Source organism: Triturus cristatus, chromosome 10, assembly GCF_964204655.1.
Source record: "Triturus cristatus chromosome 10, aTriCri1.1, whole genome shotgun sequence".
NCBI lineage: Eukaryota > Metazoa > Chordata > Amphibia > Caudata > Salamandridae > Triturus > Triturus cristatus.
Window position 1 is genome coordinate 553,317,652 of NC_140593.1, and position 24,332 is coordinate 553,341,983.

General features: G+C 42.9%; 1 protein-coding gene across 2 annotated transcripts in view; it reads left to right on the top strand.

Moving 5' to 3' along the window:
* The window catches only part of LOC146789709 (Golgi reassembly-stacking protein 1-like), a 380,315-nt gene that overhangs the window by 12,486 nt on the left and 343,497 nt on the right, over positions 1–24,332 (top strand). For both annotated transcript variants that reach the window (XM_085632043.1, XM_085632044.1), the window contains exon 2: positions 1,877–1,957. In XM_085632043.1, the coding sequence (XP_085488169.1) occupies positions 1,877–1,957 (81 nt within the window). The remainder of the gene's footprint in view (positions 1–1,876; positions 1,958–24,332) is intronic.

Here is a 24,332-nt window from a genome sequence, read left to right on the forward strand (position 1 = left end):
CTCAGTTATTGGCTCTGGGTTCGTAGGGTTCTTGGTGAACCTACAAGTCCTATATATCGCCACAACCCAAGGTCCAGCGGATGTAACGGTATCTTGCTTTCAAACAGCTGTCCTAATTAGAAGTTACAGGTGAAAACATTGACACAAATGGCGGTATTTTTCAACTAATTTTGGATTGTTTCTATATTAAACTGAGTTTCTATAAAGAAACCTTGAAGGATCTACACAAAAGACCCCTTGCTGAATTCAGAATTGTCTACTTTTCTAAAATATATAGTTTTCCAGGATCCATTATTGCTTTCATACTCATTTCTACTATTAACTGAAAGGTGCTTGAAATCACAAAAAAATAGCAAAAATAGGCTATGTCCCAGAAAAATGTCAAACCTGTGTAAAAGATTTTGGTTTTCGGACAAGTCTGCTTGACCCTGAAAGTTGGGAAAATTGTGATTTCAGCACTACACCTTGGTTGATATCATTTGCAGGAAAAAAGACTCATCTGTAGCCCTTTTCCCATTTCCCCCCCAAAAACTAAATTTATCTATATTTTTGCTAATTCTGGGTCCCCTCCATGGGAATCCACAAACCCTGGGTATCTTTAGAATTCCCATGATGGAAGAAAATGACACAAATTTGGCATGGATACCTTATGTGGTCAAAAAGTTACAGGGGCCGAAGCACAAACTACCCCAAATAGCCAAAAAAAAGGCTTAGCACGGGGGGGGGGGGAGGCCTAGCAGCGAAGGAGTTAATGACAAACACCTTTCAATGAGTTTTATTTCTGTTACCACACCTATAGCCCTCTGTAGCATTTTATTGATTGAGGTTGAGGGGTGTGGGGTTTTGCTTGAGTACGGAGCTGTTTAACAGTACAGGTTCGTTTTCCCATTATTGGACCTTAGGGAGCCCACAGTGTAACCACCCAACTAGAAACCAACAGGCACCTAGGATTGATGTGGTCAACAATCAAACGAGCTCAGTGTGATTGATAAATAGACCGGGAATAATATTTTAACCTGTATACATGCAAGGGAAGCTAACCGTTCCCCACCGCCTACAATCCGTGCTAAAAGGAGTTAAGTAAATGCGAGCTAATCATACAGCAGTCAAGATAAAATTATCATAAGGGGCACAGGAGCAACCCAGTCCACTGCTGTGGGGGAATGATGAGCAAGACTCTTCCTTTGAGGTGAATAGTAGGCACTATCCTGATCCCCCACAGCAAATACTCTTCCCTGAAAACATCCATAGGCTCCACTGCAATACGACCAGGTAGTAGCGAGTGACTGCACAGGGTTCAACACGAAACAGGCAGTATAACAGGAGAATAACCCAGCAAGGTCTTACCCGCAGTTTTTAGCAGAAAATCAAAATCATGGGGGGGTGCCCTGCCTCTTCCTGACAATGACGAGCCCGCCATTGGCGCGGGAATGCCCGGGCGCGTCCCACCCTCCAGGATGCCTTTGGGAATTAAATGCACCTCATTGCACTTGTGGGCAGTGTCGTTGGCGGCTCGCCGGCCGCAAGGCACTCTGGGGATTGTGGTTCCCCCTCAGTGGTGGTCCCGGGTGCAAAGACAGCAGTCCGGTCTCCTGTTCTGCATGAGTCCTCCGGGCATTAAATGCGCCTCCTGGTGCATGTGGGCAGCGTCGTTGGCGGCACGCCGGCCGCAAGGCACTCTGGGGATTGTGGCTGCCACTCAGTAGTGGTCCCTGGTGCAGAGGCAGCAGTCCGGTCTTGCCTTTTTGTACATAAACCAGTCATAACACTTTAACAGACTCTCTGTAATTTGTATTGTACAACTTCTCTGCAAGCTACAACTTGCAACATCAGAGATGAAACCTGATGCATTTACCAATGATTGTTAATCTTACAGGTGCAAGAGAACTCCCCAGCTCAACGTGGAGGCCTGGAACCTTTCTTTGATTTTATCATCTCAATAGGTCATGCAAGACTGGTGAGTAGAAGATGGTCAGTTGGAATTGACGCATGTGCATGAAACGTGTCTTAGTAAGTTTTACAATGCTTTGTATGAGAATCCTGTTCTGGATTTCTCCTGGAGATTGTTGTGCGTTATTGGAATTGGAATTCTGGTGAATAGTGCACCAAAGTGTGGGATTTTTATCAGTTATGCCGGTTGGTTAGTTGCAGATTTTAACTATGGTGTGCTGAAATTTACACCAGGCTCATTCATCTGTTACCTTCTGTCTTCTAATTTTCAGGTGATAAGAGCTACACAAGTCTGCTCCTTTAGTCGCAGTTTGGTCTGTATTGCCTTATCGATTAGGTAATCACGCTTAAGACTGCACAGCAAACCTTTTTACTTCCTACTTTCTTGATTAAAAAAGGAGTAAGATATGAAACAACTAATCCCCGCATGCAAGGGCTTGTAACCCAAAAGTTGAGGCCACAGGTTGGAGAATGCTGTGACTTTAGGGCTGCGTGTTGAGCATTTTTATTCATGTGGCATTAGTGAAAGGCTCAGACTAAATCACGGAAGATCATTGCTTTCAAAGTGGCTGTTCTCTTATTTCCAAATCAAACAAATACATACTCTTCAGCCATCATGTAATGTTTTGGCTGTTACTTGGTGGTAAAGAGTTGACTTGTATAAACACGTAATTGTGGAGTATCCAGCATCCTGTCTTGCAAATATAGCAATATGTATCAACCCATTTAAAACTATAGTAGCATGCTAAGAAAAAGCATATATTCTTACCTCCTTACTTACCTGCCTCCACTCTTCGCCATTGTGCCAGTAGCTTGTAAATATTCCTTCTACATGCAGATTCGGTTATGTCTTTTTTTAAGCTGCCAATCTCGCTTCCAGTAGTGAAAGATGTTTGAGTCTTGTTCCAATTTTAGTTAGTTATCAATTGCTCCAAGTCTTACATTTCTTTTAAACATTGTAATAGTTGAATATAGCAAAACGCGAGCCTCTGGTGGTGTGATGACCCTTCTGTATCAGCGCGGTGTAGCCATCAGGACCATTAATCAGTTAAGTTTGAGTTCTGCATTTAACATAGAATTAATTCTTGATCGTAAGATCAAGTTTCAACTCCCAGTTACATGATTTCTGTAACTAAACTTGCGCTCTCGAGGTTGTATGCCATCTGGGGCCCATCTACGAAGAGCAAAGGAGCAAACAAAAGGTGACATCTAGAACCAGAAACCAGGGTCAAAATTTAGGAGCCAATACTTTCTATATAAGCATCTTCAAAGTCAGGAAAAAAGCACAAACGTGAACAGTATCATTGATATTGAATCCCATCAGCCACAAAGTAGCGCACATCATCATTTAGGATTCAACCATACACTCGACTCCAATTCAGGAGAACCATGTGGTGTATGAACAGAGAGGAAGAAATGAAATTTACAACCCCAGATTTCCTATGATGTCGCTAAGGTGCAATTAGATGTGGTTGATGGTGTTGAAGCAGTGCAGAAAAACAAAATCAGTGAGTGCATGTGTTAAAAACATCTACTGGGTCAGTACAACCATTTTATTAATAACTGACCAAGTGATGAGACTAAAAAACAGTGCAAAAGCAGTTTGAAAGAATAACTGCTAATGTCCTAGAGTTGGTCTACATGTTTCAGCCTATCGATTGAGTGCCAATCAGGCTTTCGTCAGGACCAGAATAAACATGCTACTGCTGTATGGTGTAATATCCAAAAAAGAAACGAAAATACAAAACCTACTTGAGTGCAGGTTCTGAAGCACTCCCCAGTATTCGTGGAGTAATACTCAAATCCTAAAATTAACAATAAAGAGAATTATAATAGAAATATCAATGGTGTTCACAGGCTTTTTTTCACAACATTATCTCAGAAAAAATAGACGCTTACAAGGCTCCACTTGGTTAATAATAATGTCTTTCATTTAACTTAAATAGACAAATCTGTAGCAAATTATGCTGAATTCAAAAATTGTTTAACCAAAATGAAAACTTATTTGGTAGAACGCTTACCCCTCAACGTAGGGGGTCTCTCTTCACCCCACCTGGCATACGCTCAGATGAATGAGGCCCCGCTCTCAAGCAATGTTTGCTGTCAAAGTTAAAAATCACTACGCGCTTGTCCTAACTACAGGAACATGGAGAACAAAACAGCGAACCATCCACGGGCCTGCCTTCTCAAATGTTGTCTCAAGTATGAATTTAACGACAGACAGGCTGAAAAGAATAACATTACTTATATTGTCTAGATAGCTATCTATGAGACTGCTGCCGTAACGAACCAGTCTCACTAACTTGGGATTCACAATATAAGCGGAGCACTATGTAAGGACGCTCACCTATCCGTCGGTACCTCCGGCTGTGTAAAGCTGGACGGGGAGGCACCGACGCGTGCAACTGACGCGTATAAATAAACGCGCGTCATAACAGATGCGTCAACGACGAAGGAGACTTCTGGAGGTTGAAGTCTTTCAGCAAAGGCTTGAACATTATCAAGTACCCAGTTGTACTCGAATACAGTGACAAACACATTGCATTGAGTGTTCCCATTTAAAAGCAATATGGGTCGATAGCACAAAGTTGTTGAAATGTAGCTTGATGTTAAAATGTAAATGAGCATACAGACAAACATTGCGAAAGTGGTGTAAGAAGCTGCTCATGAATGTAAGGCAGGAACATTATATTATAAATACGACAATATAATGATATCGTTAAAGAAACGTCAGAACCCAGTTTGACTAAATGTACTCCGCTAACACCAAGGTGAGAAAGGACTAAAAGATTGTATTAGTCATATAGCCACGGAGAAATTTGCATCATGAACTCAGAGGCTAGTCCAAGGTATATCGTCGTTTAACCCTTGTGTGTCGCTATGGAGCAAATAAATCCATTTCTGTTCCTTTTTGAATAGGAAGCGGGTAATGTCACTGACATGTGTCGGAATGAACGGTTGTTCTAATACCGTCCATTGTAATTCCTCTGCCTTATGTTGAAAGGTGAGGAAGTGATGAGTCAATTTAGTCGCCTGTTTCTTGCACCGGATGGTACTTTTGTGTTCATTGATGCGCAGCTTTATTTTGCGTGTCGTCATCCCGACATATCTCAATGAACAGGGGCAAGTAATGAGGTATATAACTCTTTCAGAGTTGCAGTTAGTATTGTTTTTAATTACCCAGGGTTTCTGTGTCCCAATATCAACCTCTTTAGTTGGTGTGGTCTGTGGACAAGCTGTACATGTACCACAGGGAAAATGTCCTTGAACCCTCGGTAAATCCCATAGTGTGTTGAATTTGACAGTTTTTGGTCTGGTATGTACAAGGGTGTCTCGCAAATTAGTACCTTTTATAAGAAAAAAGGGGCCTTGGTAGGGTGTTCTGCCCAATATTTAGAATCGGCCAGTGTCTGCGTACGCTCTTTTGAACCTTGTTTGTCTGAGTACAAAAAGTGTGTACAAATGTAAGTCTCGACAATGGTGGTTAAGTTACAGGTGGCTCAAGCAGAGCATCTCGGTTATTGTTCAGCGCTCTCTTCATTGCCTTCTTCACTAAATGTGAGGGGTATTGATGCTTTTGTAGCTGAACATTAAGATTCTGGGCATGCTTTCGAAAACTCTCCGTGTCCGAACAATTTCTGCGAAGTCGCAAAAACTGTCCCACCGGCAAATTCTCTCGCAATGCTCTGGGGTAGTAACTTTGAAAAGTAAGCAGAGTTTCTGGCCATGGGTTTTTTGTGTAGTTCGCAGCCTAGACCACCATTTGCAGGGTATATACATATATCCAGAAAAGGTAATTTCTCGTTGCTCTACTCCATGGTGAATCTTAAAAAGGAATTTTGGTTATTCAACCAATCGTAGAATTCCGAGACCGCTTGGGTGGTACCTCTGAAGATGACAAAAATATCATCAATATAGCGTTTCCACACTCTTATTTGCTCACGGAATGGATCATCAACGTTGAGTACATGGTTCTGTTCAAACACATGAACATACAGATTGGCTAACGAAGGGGCAAAAATACTCCCCATCGAAGTTCCTGAGACTTGAAGGTACATCTTCTCTTCGAACTTGAAAATTTTTTCAGTCATTGCCAATCTTGCACATTCCATAATGAACGGAATGGGTGTAATGGTTTCTGGATTTTGAGGAGTGATTTCCAGTAGTTCATGTATTGCCTCCAGAGTTTCCAATTGCGGAATGGCTGTATACAGTGATTCGATATCAAAGGACACCAGGAGATCTTGATCAACGTCAAATGTTGTAACTGATAACAATCTCAAGACATCCTTGGTATCTTGTAGATAAGTTGGCATTTTTCTCACTAAGGGTTTTAAGAAGAAGTCAACAAAGGTAGACAGCGGTTCCAGCAGGGAGCCTATTCCTGATATAATAGGACGACCTGGTGGGGGTCTTTGTACCTTGTGAATTTTCGGCAAGGTGTAGAAATAAGGCACAATAGGATGTTTTGTGATCAAAAAATCGGCTTCGTTGGAAGTGATCGAACCTTCAGCTTTAGCTTCTTCTACTAATAGTTGAATTTCATTAGTTATTCTTGAAGTTGGATCAAGAGGAAGAAGACGATAAGCAGTAGTGTTATTCAGTTGTCGTAAACACTCCTCTCTGTAAGCCACTGTATCTTGAATAACAATGGCTCCCCCTTTATCGGCAGGTTTGATTGTAATAGTTGTGTCATTTGCTAACGTGGAGAGAGCTTTCTTCTCTCTCAAAGGTAAGTTCTGGTAAGATTTAGACTGGCAGCCTCCTAGACTTGTGATGTCTTCTAAGACAGCTTTTTCAAACGTCAGAACTTGATCTGGTATCTGATGCAAAGGGGGATTAAAACTCGAAGGTTGCTTCAAACCCGTATTAGTGAATGGTGACTCAATTGGGTCAGCAGCTCGATTTTTGAAGAAAAAATGTGCCAATTCACATCTGATCGCAAAGGGATCTCCTGTATTCGTTGGTACAAAGCCTAGTCCTCGGTTGAGAACTGAGAGTTCATCTTGATTGAGAGGTCGTGCACTCAAATTGACCACTAGGTCATCTGGTTTGTGCTGGTGCTTGGTTGTGATAGACCTGTTCTGCTCCTGGTGTTCAGAGGAGGAGGGTCTTGTTCCCAGTGTACCCGTGGTTGAACTTTCCTCCTGTCTCGGTTCCTTCCACGACTTTGTCCTAAAAAAGTCTGGTCAAAAAACTGTGATTGAGGTTGAAATTGTGTCATAGGATGTGGGTATTGTGGAAATGGATAATGCCATGTGGCCGGTGGCCACCAAGGACCTGGTTGTTTAGAGGGACCGAACCTACCACGTCTACGATTCCTCCTATAAGGTGATGGCATACCTCGACCTTGTTGAATGTCTAGTGATGATGTTTCAGAGTCACTAGAATAAATCTCTGAACCCGAAGAGGAATAATTAGACCCTGTCCGCTTCCCTTTCCTATTAAATTCAGGGACTGTATACCCTTCTTTGGTATACGGGTATACCTTCTCATGTGAAAAGCGTGCAAGATCTTTTTTGAATTTCTCTATCTTGGTCACTAATATGGAGTCTTTGTATTCCTTGTTGGATTTATTAGTCTCTTCCTTGTTCTGTTTGAAGAGGGTATTGGTCACAGTGGTTTTAATTTGACCTTCTAAGACTTGAATCTCAATCAGGATAGCATCCGCTATCCTCTTGGCTGTGTTAATAATCAATATTAACCAGTCGCGTGTACACCGCCACGCGATTAGGGACCAGTCTTTCATAAAAGTCTTATCTGAGAGGAACAAACTAGGTGCATTTGTTACCAATAATCCAGTGGGAGCACAATTCTCACGCAGATACTCAGTCATGATCGCTCCATGAATAAACGTGCGAGAATGTGTTCGTTTCAGATTAAGAAGAGTAGGCCAGTCACTCTGAGTGTTAGGTGTCGTGTCTTGTATAGTGTTCAATATGCTAGGATTCTCAGCAAGAATAGATTGCAAAACACTCTTCATAGGACAGTCCTGTGTGTTTAGCCATGTTCAACTGAAAAAAGGAAACAAGCAAGGAGCGTAGAGATTGAAATGATCATTTAATTGGAAGATTGATCATTTCAATCTCTACGCTCCTTGCTTGTTTCCTTTTTTCAGTTGAACATGGCTGAACACACAGGACTGTCTATGATAGTGTTTTGCAATCTATTCTTGCTGAGAATCCTAGCATATTGAACACTATACAAGACACGACACCTAACACTCAGTGACTGGCCTACTCTTCTTAATCTGAAATGAACACATTCTCGCACGTTTATTCATGGAGCTATCATGACTGAGTATCTGCGTGAGAATTGTGCTCCCACTGAATTATTGGTAACAAATGCACCTAGTTTGTTCCTCTCAGATAAGACTTTTATGAAAGACTGGTCCCTAATCGCGTGGCGGTGTACACGCGACTGGTTAATATTGATTATTAACACAGCCAAGAGGATAGCGGATGCTATCCTGATTGAGATTCAAGTCTTAGAAGGTCAAATTAAAACCACTGTGACCAATACCCTCTTCAAAAAGAACAAGGAAGAGACTAATAAATCCAACAAGGAATACAAAGACTCCATCTTAGTGACCAAGATAGAGAAATTCAAAAAAGATCTTGCACGCTTTTCACATGAGAAGGTATACCCGTATACCAAAGAAGGGTATACAGTCCCTGAATTTAATAAGAAAGGGAAGCGGACAGGGTCTAATTATTCCTCTTCGGGTTCAGAGATTTATTCTAGTGACTCTGAAACATCATCACTAGACATTCAACAAGGTCAAGGTATGCCATCACCTTATAGGAGGAATGGTAGACGTGGTAGGTTCGGTCCCTCTCAACAACCAGGTCCTTGGTGGCCACCGGCCCCATGGCATTATCCATTTCCACAATACCCACATCCTATGACACAATTTCAACCTCAATCACAGTTTTTTGACCAGACTTTTTTAGGACAAAGTCGTGGAAGGAACCGAGACAGGAGGAAAGGTCAACCACGGGTACACTGGGAACAAGACCCTCCTCCGAACACCAGGAGCAGAACAGGTCTATCACAACCAAGCACCAGCACAAACCAGATGACCTAGTGGTCAATTTGAGTGCACGACCTCTCAATCAAGATGAACTCTGAGTTCTCAACCGAGGACTAGGCTTTGTACCAACGAATACAGGAGATCCCTTTGCGATCAGATGTGAATTGGCACGTTTTTTCAGAAAAATTTGATTACATTTTCCTTCAAAAATCGAGCTGCTGACCCAATTGAGTCACCATTCACTAATACGGGTTTGAAGCAACCTTCGAGTTTTAATCCCCCTTTACATCAGACACCAGATCAAGTTCTGACGTTTGAAAAAGCTGTCTTGGAAGACATCACAAGTCTAGGAGGCTGCCAGTCTAAATCTTACCAGAACTTACCTTGGAGAGAGAAGAAAGCTCTCTCCACGTTAGCAAATGACACAACTATTACAATCAAACCTGCCGATAAAGGGGGAGCCATTGTTATTCAAGATACAGTGGCTTACAGAGAGGAGTGTTTACGACAACTGAATAACACTACTGCTAATCGTCTTCTTCCTCTTGATCCAACTTCAAGAATAACTAATGAAATTCAACTATTAGTAGAAGAAGCTAAAGCTGAAGGTTGGATCACTTCCAACGAAGCAGATTTTTTGATCACAAAACATCCTATTGTGCCTTATTTCTACACCTTGCCGAAAATTCACAAGGTACAAAGACCCCCACCAGGTCGTCCTATTATATCAGGAATAGGCTCCCTGCTGGAACCGCTGTCTACCTTTGTTGACTTCTTCTTAAAACCCTTAGTGAGAAAAATGCCAACTTATCTACAAGATACCAAGGATGTCTTGAGATTGTTATCAGTTACAACATTTGACGTTGATCAAGATCTCCTGGTGTCCTTTGATATCGAATCACTGTATACAGCCATTCCGCAATTGGAAACTCTGGAGGCAATACGTGAACTACTGGAAATCACTCCTCAAAATCCAGAAACCATTACACCCATTCCGTTCATTATGGAATGTGCAAGATTGGCAATGACTGAAATTTTTTTCAAGTTCGAAGAGAAGATGTACCTTCAAGTCTCAGGAACTTCGATGGGGAGTATTTTTGCCCCTTCGTTAGCCAATCTGTATGTTCATGTGTTTGAACAGAACCATGTACTCAAAGTTGATGATCCATTCCGTGAGCAAATAAGAGTGTGGAAACGCTATATTGATGATATTTTTGTCATCTTCAGAGGTACCACCCAAGCTGTCTCGGAATTCTACGATTGGTTGAATAACCAAAATTCCTTTTTAAGATTCACCATGGAGTACAGCAAAGAGAAATGACCTTTTCTGGATATATGTATATACCCTGCAAATGGTGGTCTAGGCTGCGAACTATACAAAAAACCCATGGCCAGAAACTCTCTGCTTACTTTTCAAAGTTACCACCCCAGAGCATTGCGAGAGAATTTGCCGGTGGGACAGTTTTTGCGACTTCGCAGAAATTGTTCGGACACGGAGAGTTTTCGAAAGCATGCCCAGAATCTTTCTGTTCAGCTACAACAGCGTCAATACCCCTCACATTTAGTGAAGAAGGCAATGAAGAGAGCGCTGAACAATAACCGAGATGCTCTGCTTGAGCCACCTGTAACTAAACCACCATTGTCGAGACTTACATTTGTACACACTTTTTGTACTCAGACAAACAAGGTTCAAAAGAGCGTACGCAGACACTGTCCGATTCTAAATATTGGGCAGAACACCCTACCAAGGCCCCTTTTTTCTTATAAAAGAGGTACTAATTTGCGAGACACCCTTGTACATACCAGACCAAAAACTCTCACCTGTCAAATTCAACACACTATGGGATTTACCGAGGGTTCAAGGACATTTTCCCTGTGGTACATGTACAGCTTGTCCACAGACCACACCAACTAAAGAGGTTGATATTGGGACACAGAAACCCTGGGTAATTAAAAACAATACTAACTGCAACTCTGAAAGAGTTATATACCTCATTACTTGCCCCTGTTCATTGAGATATGTCGGGATGACGACACGCAAAATAAAGCTGCGCATCAATGAACACAAAAGTACCATCCGGTGCAAGAAACAGGCGACTAAATTGACTCATCACTTCCTCACCTTTCAACATAAGGCAGAGGAATTACAATGGACGGTATTAGAACAACCGTTCATTCCGACACATGTCAGTGGCATTACCCGCTTCCTATTCAAAAAGGAACAGAAATGGATTTATTTGCTCAATAGCGACACACAAGGGTTAAACGACGATATACCTTGGACTAGCCTCTGAGTTCATGATGCAAATTTCCCCGTGGCTAAATGACTAATACAATCTTTTAGTCCTTTCTCACCTTGGTGTTAGCGGAGTACATTTAGTCAAACTGGGTTCCGACGTTTCTTTAACAATATCATTATATTGTCGTATTTATAATATAATGTTCCTGCCTTACATTCATGAGCAGCTTCTTACACCACTTTCGCAATGTTTGTCTGTATGCTCATTTACATTTTAACATCAAGCTACATTTCAACAACTTTGTGCTATCGACCCATATTGCTTTTAAATGGGAACACTCAATGCAATGTGTTTGTCACTGTATTCGAGTACAACTTGGTACTTGATAATGTTCAAGCCTTTGCTGAAAGACTTCAACTCCCAGAAGTCTCCTTCGTCGTTGACGCATCTGTTATGATGACGCGCGTTTATTTATACGCGTCAGTTGCACGCGTCGGTGCCTCCCCGTCCAGCTTTACACAGCCGGAGGTACCGACGGATAGGTGAGCGTCCTTACATAATGCTCCGCTTATATTGTGAATCCCAAGTTAGTGAGACTGGTTCGTTACGGCAGCAGTCTCATAGATAGCTATCTAGACAATATAAGTAATGTTATTCTTTTCAGCCTGTCTGTCGTTATATTCATACTTGAGACAACATTTGAGAAGGCAGGCCCGTGGATGGTTCGCTGTTTTGTTCTCCATGTTCCTGTAGTTAGGACAAGCGCGTAGTGATTTTTAACATTAACAGCAAACATTGCTTGAGAGCGGGGCCTCATTCATCTGAGCGGATGCCAGGTGGGGTGAGGAGAGACCCCCTACGTTGAGGGGTAAGCGTTCTACCAAATAAGTTTTCATTTTGGTTAAACAATTTTTGAATTCAGCATAATTTGCTACAGATTGATCTATTTAAGTTAAATGAAAGACATTATTATTACCCAAGTGGAGCCTTGTAAGCGTCTATTTTTTGTGAGATAATGTTGTGAAGAAAAGCCTGTGAACACCATTGATATTTCTATTATCATTTTCTTTATTGTTGTTTTTAGGATTTGAGTATTACTCCACGAATACTGGGGAGTGCTTCAGAACCTGCACTCAAGTAGGTTTTGTATTTTCATTTCTTTTTTGGATATTACACCATACAGCAGTAGCATGTTTATTCTGGTCCTGACGAAAGCCTGATTGGCACTCAATCGATAGGCTGAAACATGTAGACCAACTCTAGGACATTAGCAGTTATTCTTTCAAACTGCTTTTGCACTGTTTTTTAGTCTCATCACTTGGTCAGTTATTAATAAAATGGTTGTACTGACCCAGTAGATGTTTTTAACACATGCACTCACTGATTTTGTTTTTCTGCACTGCTTCAACACCATCAACCACATCTAATTGCACCTTAGCAACATCATAGGAGATCTGGGGTTGTGAATTTCATTTCTTCCTCTGTTCATACACCACATGGTTCTCCTGAATTGGAGTCGAGTGTATGTTTGAATCCTAAATGATGTGCGCTATTTTTAGTGGCTGATGGTATTCAATATCAATGATACTGTTCACGTTTGTGCTTTTTTCCTTACTTTGAAGATGCTTATATAGAAAGTATTGGCTCCTAAATTTTGACCCTGGTTTCCGTTTGATATTGCATTAAGGTAAAGGGATTGGTAACCACAGGGTCGGTAAATATTTTTCCCTTTGACCCCCCCATTCAAAATTTATTATTGTTATGACATCTAGAACCAGCCCATGGAAATGAGCAGTACAGAGCTAGCTTTAGAAAATGCAGAGGTACTCCCAGAAACAGCCGTTAATTAACCAGCCATGGTAGATGTCTCATGAACTCACCCAGGATTTCCTGCCACACACTGTTTCAAAGCAGGGATATCAAGATACGAGTGTTAGCATGGTGGTAGGAATTATTAGGTACCAAAGAGGCCTATAAACTAGGAAAGGTGAATGTATGTTCATTTTTACATCATCTTGCAATAAAGGATTGCGGAAAATGAAAAAACAGCCGTAGGCACTGGCAACCACGAGCCCGTTTTTTAAATAGCCCATGATTTGTTGGCTCACTTGAAGAGAAGTCTATTAACAAATAGCCTAAAACTGAATAGTATTGTTGCTCAACAGCAAAGAAAGCTGTCTTACCTAAGTGCCGAAGCATGCCTCACCATGTCTGTGTTGGCCCCTGGCTGCTAGTTACTCCTACTTTCATTAACTGCTGACCTCCAGAGATCTGTGCATCCGTCCAGTGTGGCATTGATGCCTGGTGGGCAAAACAGATAATTTGAGATTAGAGCCTGGGCCAAACCAAGGGTCTGTTTTGGCTCTTTGGGCCAAAGCACAAGCTGAGCCACCAGAAAAAGCTTGCGAGGAGGCAGCATCCATCCTTATAAAAACTGGGAATGTTCTTGTGACGCAGAACCATAGTAGGAGCAGCCTTCTCACACACTTTTTGCAGTCCTTGCTGTGCTCTGCTGAAGCCAGCAAATCTTCTGCTTACATAGTTCATAAATTGACTGTGAATAAAAGAACTTTAGGTGCTAATCCCAGATACTCCTAATGAGCAAATACTGCGATCCTTGACCCTCCCTAGGGCTCTGGTCCCTTTTCTTACAAATTTAGAGTGGCCTGTCACAGGCTACCATGTATCGCCCATGTCTCCGCTGAGTGCCATCACGGGGTGCTGGAGGAGTTTGTCAACTATATCCTAAAATGCGATCTGCCTTTACAACTAAAAGTTATGCAAGTCCTAACCTGATAATAAAAAATGTCTCATCAGCTGTGGGAGCTCAGTGAGTAAAGTGCTCCCCGCTAAGAGCTGCGTGCATCCTGATGATTGCACATTTGAATCCAAGCAGGGCTGAAGTATCTTTTAATCATTCCAGGGTCCATACATTCTGTTCCAGAATGGAGCCATTTGCAGCGCCACGGAATGACAAAACGGTGGTAGCAACCTACTCTTATTCTCTTGACTGCCTTCATTGGGTATCTGACCTTCACATGTCTGGTCTCAGTGCCCCAACCAGTATTTATATTTTTATGTATTTACTTGCTGTGCATCTGTGACAGAATGCATTAGCGGTTTGTTAAAATTATGCAGACGATCTCATTGATATATGGTGAGAAACTAGTGTTTAGATGTAGTGACAAGATAAGTTGAAGGGCAAGTTCTTTGAAGTGTTTGGGACGATAACACTTTTGCAGTGAGTAAACTGAAGGAAAATATCAGCTGAATCTTAAGGAGACACGGTGAGTTTTAAGAAATTAGACTAACTTTCATTCGGAACTTCAGGGAGCGACAGGATTAATTTGTAAAAGATGCTGGTTTGTGGAATGTAGTTCGGTTAAGGGATGGCGTGAAGCGTTGTCCCACATACTGTTAACTCAAGAAATTACTGCAACTCGGCTGGCCACTTTGAAGGCATTGACGATGGACCCCAACCCCCTTGTTATTCAGGTAGTGAAATTCAATCTTAAATGTGGTGCAGAGGACCCTTCAGTCACACTCCTAGTACCTGTTGACATACTGCATTCTGCAGTACTGATCACTATCCTTAATGAGCAAACATGCCCTGGCCTTTTTCTTAAAATTTGCATTGAAATTCAGTGTCACGTTCTCACAATCGGGCAGAGCCCTTGCACTCCCTTCCCTGACTTCACTTCAGAAATGCTAAAAATGCTAAAAGCAAGGCATGATGTTGCCCTTTACTGCAGGGAAAGGTCTGTAATTAAAATTACATTTAAAAAGGCAAAGCTTTTACACCTTTCAGACTATGTAATATGTCCTGTAGGTGCATGCAGCTACTGCATTTGGACTGTCTTTTCTTCCAAACGACGGAAAGACTACCCTAGTCTATAGACAGCGGCCATTACAGGGGCAAGTGCTCTGGATACTCAGATCAGATATCCTACCACAAGCTTTGCTCTTTTTGGGCTTGAGGGTCTAAGAGAGCCAGACGTCTAGCTCTAGCCTTCAGTGGCTTGCCTACCTCTACTCTAAAGTTCTTAGAAATGAATTCTGATCCTGTTGGCTGATGACCGTTAAGTACACAGAAGGATGCGTGGTTTGTTCCAATTTGAGTTACCTCTGTCCCAACTCATCACTGACAATTGTGTGCTGCAATGTGAGGTGAGACATCCTGCTTGCTGACAATGAAGGGCCAAGGGCATGAATACCTTGCCATGAATACCAAGGTATTTAACCCATACAGTATGCGCAGTAGTCTTGTGATGTACCATGCATGCACTTCTGGACGAGCACAGTGTGGTAGAAAGAATAGCGCATTCTATATACAGCTGTTCAAAAGAAATCTGTTTTGTGGGTATAAGTGAAGTCTCACTACCCTGAAGTATTTGTATCTGGTGCAAATTGAGTACATCACTTGAGACGGCAGACAACTTGAACTGCCAATAGCTCAAACTCGTGTAAATGCGAGACCTGTTGCATTGCAAATACTTGTTTAATACTGGTTTCCCTATAGAGCCTCGTAACAAAGGAGGATATTGCCCCATGATGACTATCAAGTAAAAACACATGCGAGTAGGCCCTAGCCTACCAATCGCTGTTTGTCTTAAAACAGCGGGGATATTGTCTGGTCCAGCGGCTCTTAACTTAATACGTGCCATTACCGACCTCCTCTTTTATAGAGAACCAAATAAGCTTCATACTCTCAAGATAGCCCACCTGGGGACTTGTCAGCATGGACGATGGGCCAATCCCTCCATGTACATAACCCAGTTATTCTCAATCATACAGCAAAGCGCCTCCCTCTTAAGGATTACGGGTTTCTTTTACTTTCTGCCAGAACTCTCTGGTCTCCTGAATGTTTTACCTCCAGCATTCCATTCCACTCGTAATAATACAAAGTTGTTTTTTTACCTTCGATTTAATTAACTGCCTTGACTGAGATCTTAAACTTTCAACATCCATTTAGGACATCTCTCTAGTTTCCGCCTGGGTTATTTAGATACCTTTCTCAAACAGGCTTTTCATTTTCTGACCAGCATAATCAATCTAACTTTTGCCATTACCTAGGCCCACTGGCAGCACACCATAGTTTTTTAGGTTTAACATATACAATCCAGCACATGTTGTAAGATCATATTAAACCACACAATTCTATGTATGTTTCCCACCGACTAAACATCGATTTTCCCGAAATTTGATGCAGGGCCAAATGCTGGAGGTGTGGTAAATCAAGAAGAGGTGCAAGTCTCCGGGGGACACTTATACCCAAAGGAAGACATCTTGTTCTTGGAAGCATAATACCACTGTGGTAGCCCAATGGTCACTACCCTGGTAATTCATTTACTTTGCAATCCGGTAAAGTCCATAATGCCAGGCTGGGATAAACATATAATCAGTAGGACCCTCTAGTCAGTCATAGCGGAATGTTGCAGCAGCTGGAATGTCATACTCCAAACGTCTGTTTAAACATGGCCTGTTTACCAGCCATTGACCCAATGCCTTGGCCTCTGTGCTTTTGTTCGGAGGGAAAGAGATTACTGAAATATTCCCATACATTTTCATCCAGCTGTTTGGGATACAAAAGTGCATTAAAATCTTCAGCCAATTTTGCAATGGCCCACAAATTTCCTCAAACGTATGAAGAGATTGATCAGACTTCCAGCCAATTATTCATCCTAAAATACTCCTCTTTATGGAGATATATAGCCAGCATGATTAGTCCTTCAACCCGTACTCTACTACTGAAATTTGCATTCCACTGAACAGGTTGACTACATCAAGAGTTTTTAATTACCTTAGTAGAAGTTCATATCCACACACCTGCGGAGGCTTTCCTTCTTTCTGCTTGAAACCCTTACTTTTTATGGCTACAAAGCCCTCCACCATTCTGTCCTCTTGTAGGAAGCTAGCTCTTTAGATATTGGGCACAAATAATGTGCATTGTGTAAAGAGTCCAGGCAAGCCTTATTGGTTTACAGAGGCAAAAAAAATTAATGCTAAGGGGCTCGTTATAATGTTGGACGGAATCACCCCCGACACGGCCTCGGTCATGGGACCCACCGACACCTGGCCGGTGGTCCCGAACGCCTCATTAGGATACAACTAAACACTGTTCGATTGCATTCTAATATTTCACTATGGGAGCATGCATTACTGCCGTAAAACTGCTGTTTTGCATGCTCCTAAAGGGACCTGAGAGGTGCGGTGCGGTTCATCCCTGCACCACGTGGCAGGCTCCTCAAGCTGCCTGCCACAAGGTGCAAGTTTAAGGAACAAGGAGACCCTAGGAGTCAGAAGGGACCGAGGGTAGATACATTTTTGTAAGGAACAGTGGTCCCATTCAAGCAGAATAAAGTGACATGCCACAATTAGTAGAATGAAAAATTGGGTTTTATGTTTAAGGACAATGCAAAAAATACTAGTCAATTACAGTGAATATTAAGGGCGAAAAAATATAGAACAGTGAGTGAGTTGGTGGCAGGGTAAAAGGAAATCAGCCGATTTCGGGTACCCAGGCAAGTGATTTAAAAGGTGACTTTTTTTTGTGCATGAAGGTAAGTGATAAAGTCAGTAAGGCATTTCATACTCCGACATTTCAATTAGCGATACAATGGAGTTTAGAAATGGTTGTCAACGACGTTTCGATCCCAGTGTGAATCGTGGGATCTCTTCAGGACAGGAGAATGACAAGATTACCTGGGGGATAGCCTAGTAGGGAGGGGGAGAGAAAAATAAGGGTTGCATAATTAGGAGAAGGGGTTAAAATAAAATAAAGCAAAGGCGCAGGGAGGATGGGTTGGAGAAGAGTAAAAGGGAGAAGAGCGAATAGTGAATCTTAAAGTACGAAAACTCCCGAGAGAAAAGGTGTACCCCAGTGGTAGTGAATAACACAACAGTGAGAGAAGGGGGGGGGGGGGGAGGAAAAAAGGAAACGGGGGGAGAATTATGAAAAACTTACGCTGTCAAGAATGAGGAAGGAATAATTGCCACACAAGGTGGGGAGGTCTGAGGCGCAAAGGCGTCCGGTCACGACGGTGATGTCGGAGTGAGGGCCTCGTTCTGAGATTAGAGTCCCGAGGAAGCGGGAAGGTAGATCTGCGGGGAAACGGAAGGTAGACTGAGAGGTAGGAAGGTGAGCGAGCGTTACGGGCATGGGGCAGGGGGTCCTGCGAATGCTTACCAGGTTGCTCGTGGTGAGCCAATTTAATCCGTAGGAAGGCCCGTCCGTTGCGGATGAAGGCGGGTTCCGACTCCCGGACAATGTTTAGTTCAGAAGGAAGTCCCGAGGGGGCCGGGTCTTCCGAGGTCGGGGCGTATAATAACGCGGATACCTGCGGGAAGGAGTGAGGGGTGATGAGCAGGGTAGAGGGGGCGGGGGGCTGCAGGACACTGTATACGAAGGGCAGCGAGGACTCACCATGGGAGGATGTGAGGATCCAGGATAGGAGTTGTGGAGGCTCGTGGAGTGCGAGCGAGGGGAGAGCCTAACTAGGACAGGGGTAGAAATAGAGGCGCCCAGTGGTAGAGAGAAGAGGGACAGTCAGAGCAGGCGATAGCAGCGGCCATGATGGAATGGTAGTCATAACCCATAATAAGTGTGTTTTTTAAAAGGGAAGACTGGAACAAGGGAGAGGTAACGAGAAGGAGAAGGAAGGGATGAATAGCCGGAGTATACGCGGCTCGGGGTAAGGGTCAGGAGCCGGTGGAGAGGGGAGGGGGGGGGAGAAGAGGGGGATCAGAAGAGGGAAATAATTAGTATAACAAATAAATAAAAAATTGGAAGGGGGAAGGAGTAGGGTACAAAAGGCATGGAAAAATAAGAAGACAGGATAATTAGCCGGTTTGGTAAATTTGACATTTAAAATTGAGGAAAAAGACATTTCAAAATTAAGGAAAGGCTGATAATACGGCAATAAGGATTGCAAGGGATTCAAAGTAAGTTGGACCAATCCTCAAGTCGGTTCAGTCCTGTATGATGGCTGTCAGAGTGGATTATCCATTTAAGTTCCTCTTTGTTGAGGACAGTAGCTATGTTCATGTTCCTTGTAGTCTGTATGATCACGCTGATAACCTGCCATGTCATGTCGTCCTCAGTATGATTAAGTTGTGTGAGATTTTGACTAGAGGATCGTTAGCGGTCTTACAGCGGATTCTGCTTCTATGTTGGCAAATCCGGACTCTGATCTTCTGCGTTGTTTGCCCCACATAGATCAAATTACAGGGACAGGTTATGGCATATATAACATTATTAGTGTTACAATTGGAAAAGTTATTCAAGGTGATGTTAATGTTCCCATGTACAAAAGTTTTGGTGTCCAATGTGAGGCAACAAACGCTACAGCTGGTACATTTGAAATGGCCTACCAGCGGTGGTAGATTGCAGAAGGTTCTAAGGGTGGGATCCCTTTTTAGTTCTGGGAGCGCGGCCCTGACTAGGTGGTCCTTAATGCTCCTGTTATTTTTGAAAGCAAAGAGGGGGCATTCTATTTTGAGGTTGCCAGCATTTAGTGTAGGCCAATGTCTCTTGATACATTTTTTCACTACGTTGGAAATGGGTGTCAATGTGGTGACACACACAAGTTTGTCGTTATTTTTCTTATCCTTGGGGATGAGTAGAATCTCCCTAGGGCAATACCAGGCTCTCTTGAGCGATCTCTTCACTAGTTTGCGTGGGTAGCCTCGATCGGTCAATTTCGTGAGTAGCAGGTTAACTTCAGAAAAATAATCTTGTTTAAAGAAGCAGTTACGCCGTACACGCAAAAATTGTGAGTAGGCAAGTGAGTCGCGAAGGGCTCTGGGGTGGTGACTGCTATATGACAGAAGAGTTTTTCTCGGTGGGTTTACGGTAAAGGGTGGTGTAGAGACCCCCATTGTGAGCAATGATGGATAGATCCAAGAATGCTATTTGTTCTTTGCTACTGTTGACAGTGAATTTCAAACCATTGCTGTGATGATTAAGCCAGTTATGGAATTGGGCGAGGTGGTCTGTATTACTGTTCCAGATAAGGAAAATACCATCGATGTAGCGTTTCCATTCTAAGATGTGAGACCTGAAGGGGTTGTGGGGTGATAGTATTGTTTGTTTCTAGCCAATCCATGTAGAGTATCGCGAAATTTGGAGCGAAAACTGCTCCCATGCTGGTACCTTTCACTTGTTGGTAAAAGGTTCCGTCAAAAAGGAAGAAATTCTTAGTGAGGCAAATCTTGAGGAGGTGAGTGATAAAGGAGGTGGGAACGGAATGGGGTTGCGGCCTAGTGTTGAGAGTAGATCTAATGACGTCAATGCCTTCATCATGGGGAATATTAGTGTAGAGTGCCTCCACATCGAGGGTGCAAAGGAGGTTACTGAGGGGGTTGAAGGGAAGCTCCTCTATAAGGTTAACCATAGCCATGGTGTCCTTAATGTAACATTGTGTGGTGGGGACGAAATCTCTGATAAAGTGATCAATGTATCTTCCCAGTGGTTCCAAAATTGAGCCACATCCGGACACAATAGGGCGCCCCGGGGGGGTGGTAGGGTTCTTATGTATCTTGGGTAAGGTGTAAATGACCGGTGTGCATGGGCATTTGGTGTTGAGAAACTGGAATTCGTTCTTGGTAAGAAAACCTTGAGCAAGGCCTTCTTCAGTGATATCCAGAATGAGTTTTTGAATTTCTTTGGTGGGATCAGTGGGCAGTCTTAGATAGTGATCAGTTCCGGAGAGTTGTGCCAGTATACCCTGTTTATAGGAATCAGTGTTTTGGATGACAATACCACCACCCTTGTCTGCTGGTTTGATGGTCAAATTATTCATTTGCTTGAGTCCCTTCATGGCATTTTTTTCGGACAGTGAAAGGTTGTAAGGGATGTAAGTACGTCGGTGTTCAAGTGCAGTGATGTCATTGAGAATCAGCTTTTCGAAAGTTAGAATTTCTGCCGGGACGCTGTGAAGCGGCGGGAGAAGGTAGAGGGAGGACGAAATGTGGTGAATGCTGTCGAGGGTGTGTATGGTCTGTTCTGAAAGAAGGCGTGAAGGCGTATCTTTCTAAAAAAGCGTAAGAGCTCAATTTGGAGTTGTAGATAATCTGGTTTAGTAGTCGGGACAAAGGACAGCCCTTTGCTAAGTAATGTGATTTCTTTATCAGAAAGTGAGTCGAGAGATTAAAAATGGGAATAATTTCTTGCTCAGCCATGGTGACTGTGGGAACAGGGTTGGAGGAATCAATGTGGGGAACAGTGTTATTCACCATTGGTAGTACCTTTGGCGTGTTTGTCTGTCTCCAGGGGTACTGTGCCAGTGAGGGAGACGAGGTGGGCCACGGCTGGGTGGGCGCCCCTGACCTTGCCCTAAAAAATTATTAGGATTGTTAGTTCTAGTTCCGGATGTACTAGGGCCTTCAGTGGAGTCAGAATTGTGTGAGGACTCAGCCGAGGTGTCAGAGAAGCCAACTACGTGTTGCTGTTTGTTGAATCTCCCCCAGGGTCGTTGTGTTCTAGGACCCAGGTATGCCCTGTTGGAGTAAAAATCCTCAGGTAAGTATGGATAGGTCCTTTCTATTTTGTAATTCTTGATGTCTCGCTTAACTTTGACAATGTTTTTGTTTTGTTCAATGCGATGAAATTCAGATAGGGTTTTCTCAACTTTATCAAGTAAGTTCTTAGCATCAGTGAGAGTACTGTTCTCTTTGATCTGTTTTTCTATATCATTAATTTCTATCTCTAATTCTTTTGCTTCTTCGTTGGCTATATCTATGCCCAAGACCATCCAGTGTCTTGAGCATGTGGTACCGATATGGCTGAAACCAGTGAGATATTTCTTAATGTCAGTGAAGACTCCTGGAATATTGCGGACTTGGAGTCCCGCGGGAATTGTCTGATTTCAGGTATTCGGTTAGCATGCGAACCATTAATTGGAGTCTGATTAATTTTTTGGTAGATTTCTCCAGTTGCTCAAAAATAGTGTTTTGAGTAGTGTCTGTACTTTCTGTAGTCTCAGTAAAGAGAGAAGGACCTTCTAATATTCTTTTGATATAGTCATCTGAATATAGGGGAGCGTGTTGTGCCATGCCCAAGGGAGGGGAGGGAGGTAGGCAGATACCCAGGGGTCGGGAATATAAGGGTAAAAAGTAAAAGTAAAAAGGTAACAGAAAATTAAGGAGACCCTAGGAGTCAGAAGGGACAGTTGTAATTGACTAGTAATTTTTGCATTGTCTTTAAACATAAAACCCAATTTTTCATTGTACTAATTGTGGCATGTCACTTTATTCTGCTTGAATGGGACCACTGTTCCTTACAAAAATGTATCTACCCTCGGTCCCTTCTGACTCCTAGGGTCTCCTTAATTTTCTGTTACCTTTTTACTTTTACTTTTTACCCTTATATTCCCGACCCCTCAGACAATTCTGACTCCACTGAAGGCCCTAGTACATCCGGAACTAGAACTAACAATCCTAATATTATTTTAGGGCAAGGTCAGGGGCGCCCACCCAGCTGTGGCCCACCTCGTCTCCCTCGCTGGCACAGTACCCCTGGAGACAGACAAACACTCCAAAGGTACCACCAAAGGTGAATAACACTGTTCCCCACATTGATTCCTCCAACCCTGTTCCCACAGTCACCATGGCTGAGCAAGAAATTATTCCCATTTTTAACCTCTCGACCCACTTACTTTCTGATAAAGAAATCACATTACTTAGCAAAGGGCTGTCCTTTGTCCCGACTACTAAACCAGATTATCTACAACTCCAAATTGAGCTCTTACGCTTTTTTAGAAAGATACGCCTTCTTTCAGAACAGACCATACACACCCTCGACAGCATTCACCACATTTCGTCCTCTACCTTCTCCCCGCTGCTTCACAGCGTCCCAGCAGAAATTCTAACTTTCGAAAAGCTCATTCTCAATGACATCGCTGCTCTTGAACACCGACGTACTTACATCCCTTACAACCTTTCACTGTCCGAGAAAAATGCCATGAAGGGACTCAAGCAAATGAATAATTTGACCATCAAACCAGCAGACAAGGGTGGTGGTATTGTCATCCAAAACAGTGATTCCTATAAACAGGGTAAACTGGCACAACTCTCCAGAACTGATCACTATCTAAGACTGCCCACTGATCCCACCAAAGAAATTCAAAAACTTATTCTGGATATCACTGAAGAAGGCCTTGCTCAAGGTTTTCTTTCCAAGAACAAATTCCAGTTTCTCAACACCAAATGCCCCCGCACACCGGTCATTTACACCTTACCCAAGATACACAAGAACCCTACCACCCCCCGGGGCGCCCTATTGTGTCCGGATGTGGCTCAATTTTGGAACCACTGGGAAGATATATTGATCACTTTATCAGAGATTGTGTCCCCACCACACAATGTTACATCAAGGACACCATGGCTATGGTTAACCTTATAGAGGAGCTTCCCTTCAACCCCCTCAGTAACCTCATTTGCACGCTCGATGTGGAGGCACTCTATACTAATATTCCCCATGATGAAGGCATTGACGTAATTAGATCTACTCAACACTAGGCCGCAACCCCATTCCGTTCCCACCTCCTTTATCACACACCTCCTCAAGATTTGCCTCACTAAGAATTTCTTCCTTTTTGACGGAACCTTTTACCAACAAGTGAAAGGTACCAGCATGGGAGCAGTTTTCGCTCCAAATTTCGCGATACTCTACATGGATTGGCTAGAAACAAACCAATACTATCACCCCACAACCCCTTTAGGCCTCGCATCTTAGAATGGAAACGCTACATCGATGATATTTTCCTTATCTGGAACAGTGATACAGACCACCTCGCCCAATTCCATAACTGGCTTAATCATCACAGCAATGGTTTGAAATTCACTGTCAACAGTAGCAAAGAACAAATAGCATTCTTGGATCTATCCATCATTGCTCACAATGGGGGTCTCTACACCACCCTTTACCGTAAACCCACCGAGAAAAACTCTTCTGTCATATAGCAGTCACCACTCCAGAGCCCTTCGCGACTCACTTCCCTACTCACAATTTTTGCGTGTACGGTGTAACTGCTTCTTTAAACAAGATTATTTTTCTGAAGCTAACCTGCTACTCAAGAAATTGACCGATAGAGGCTACCCACGCAAACTAG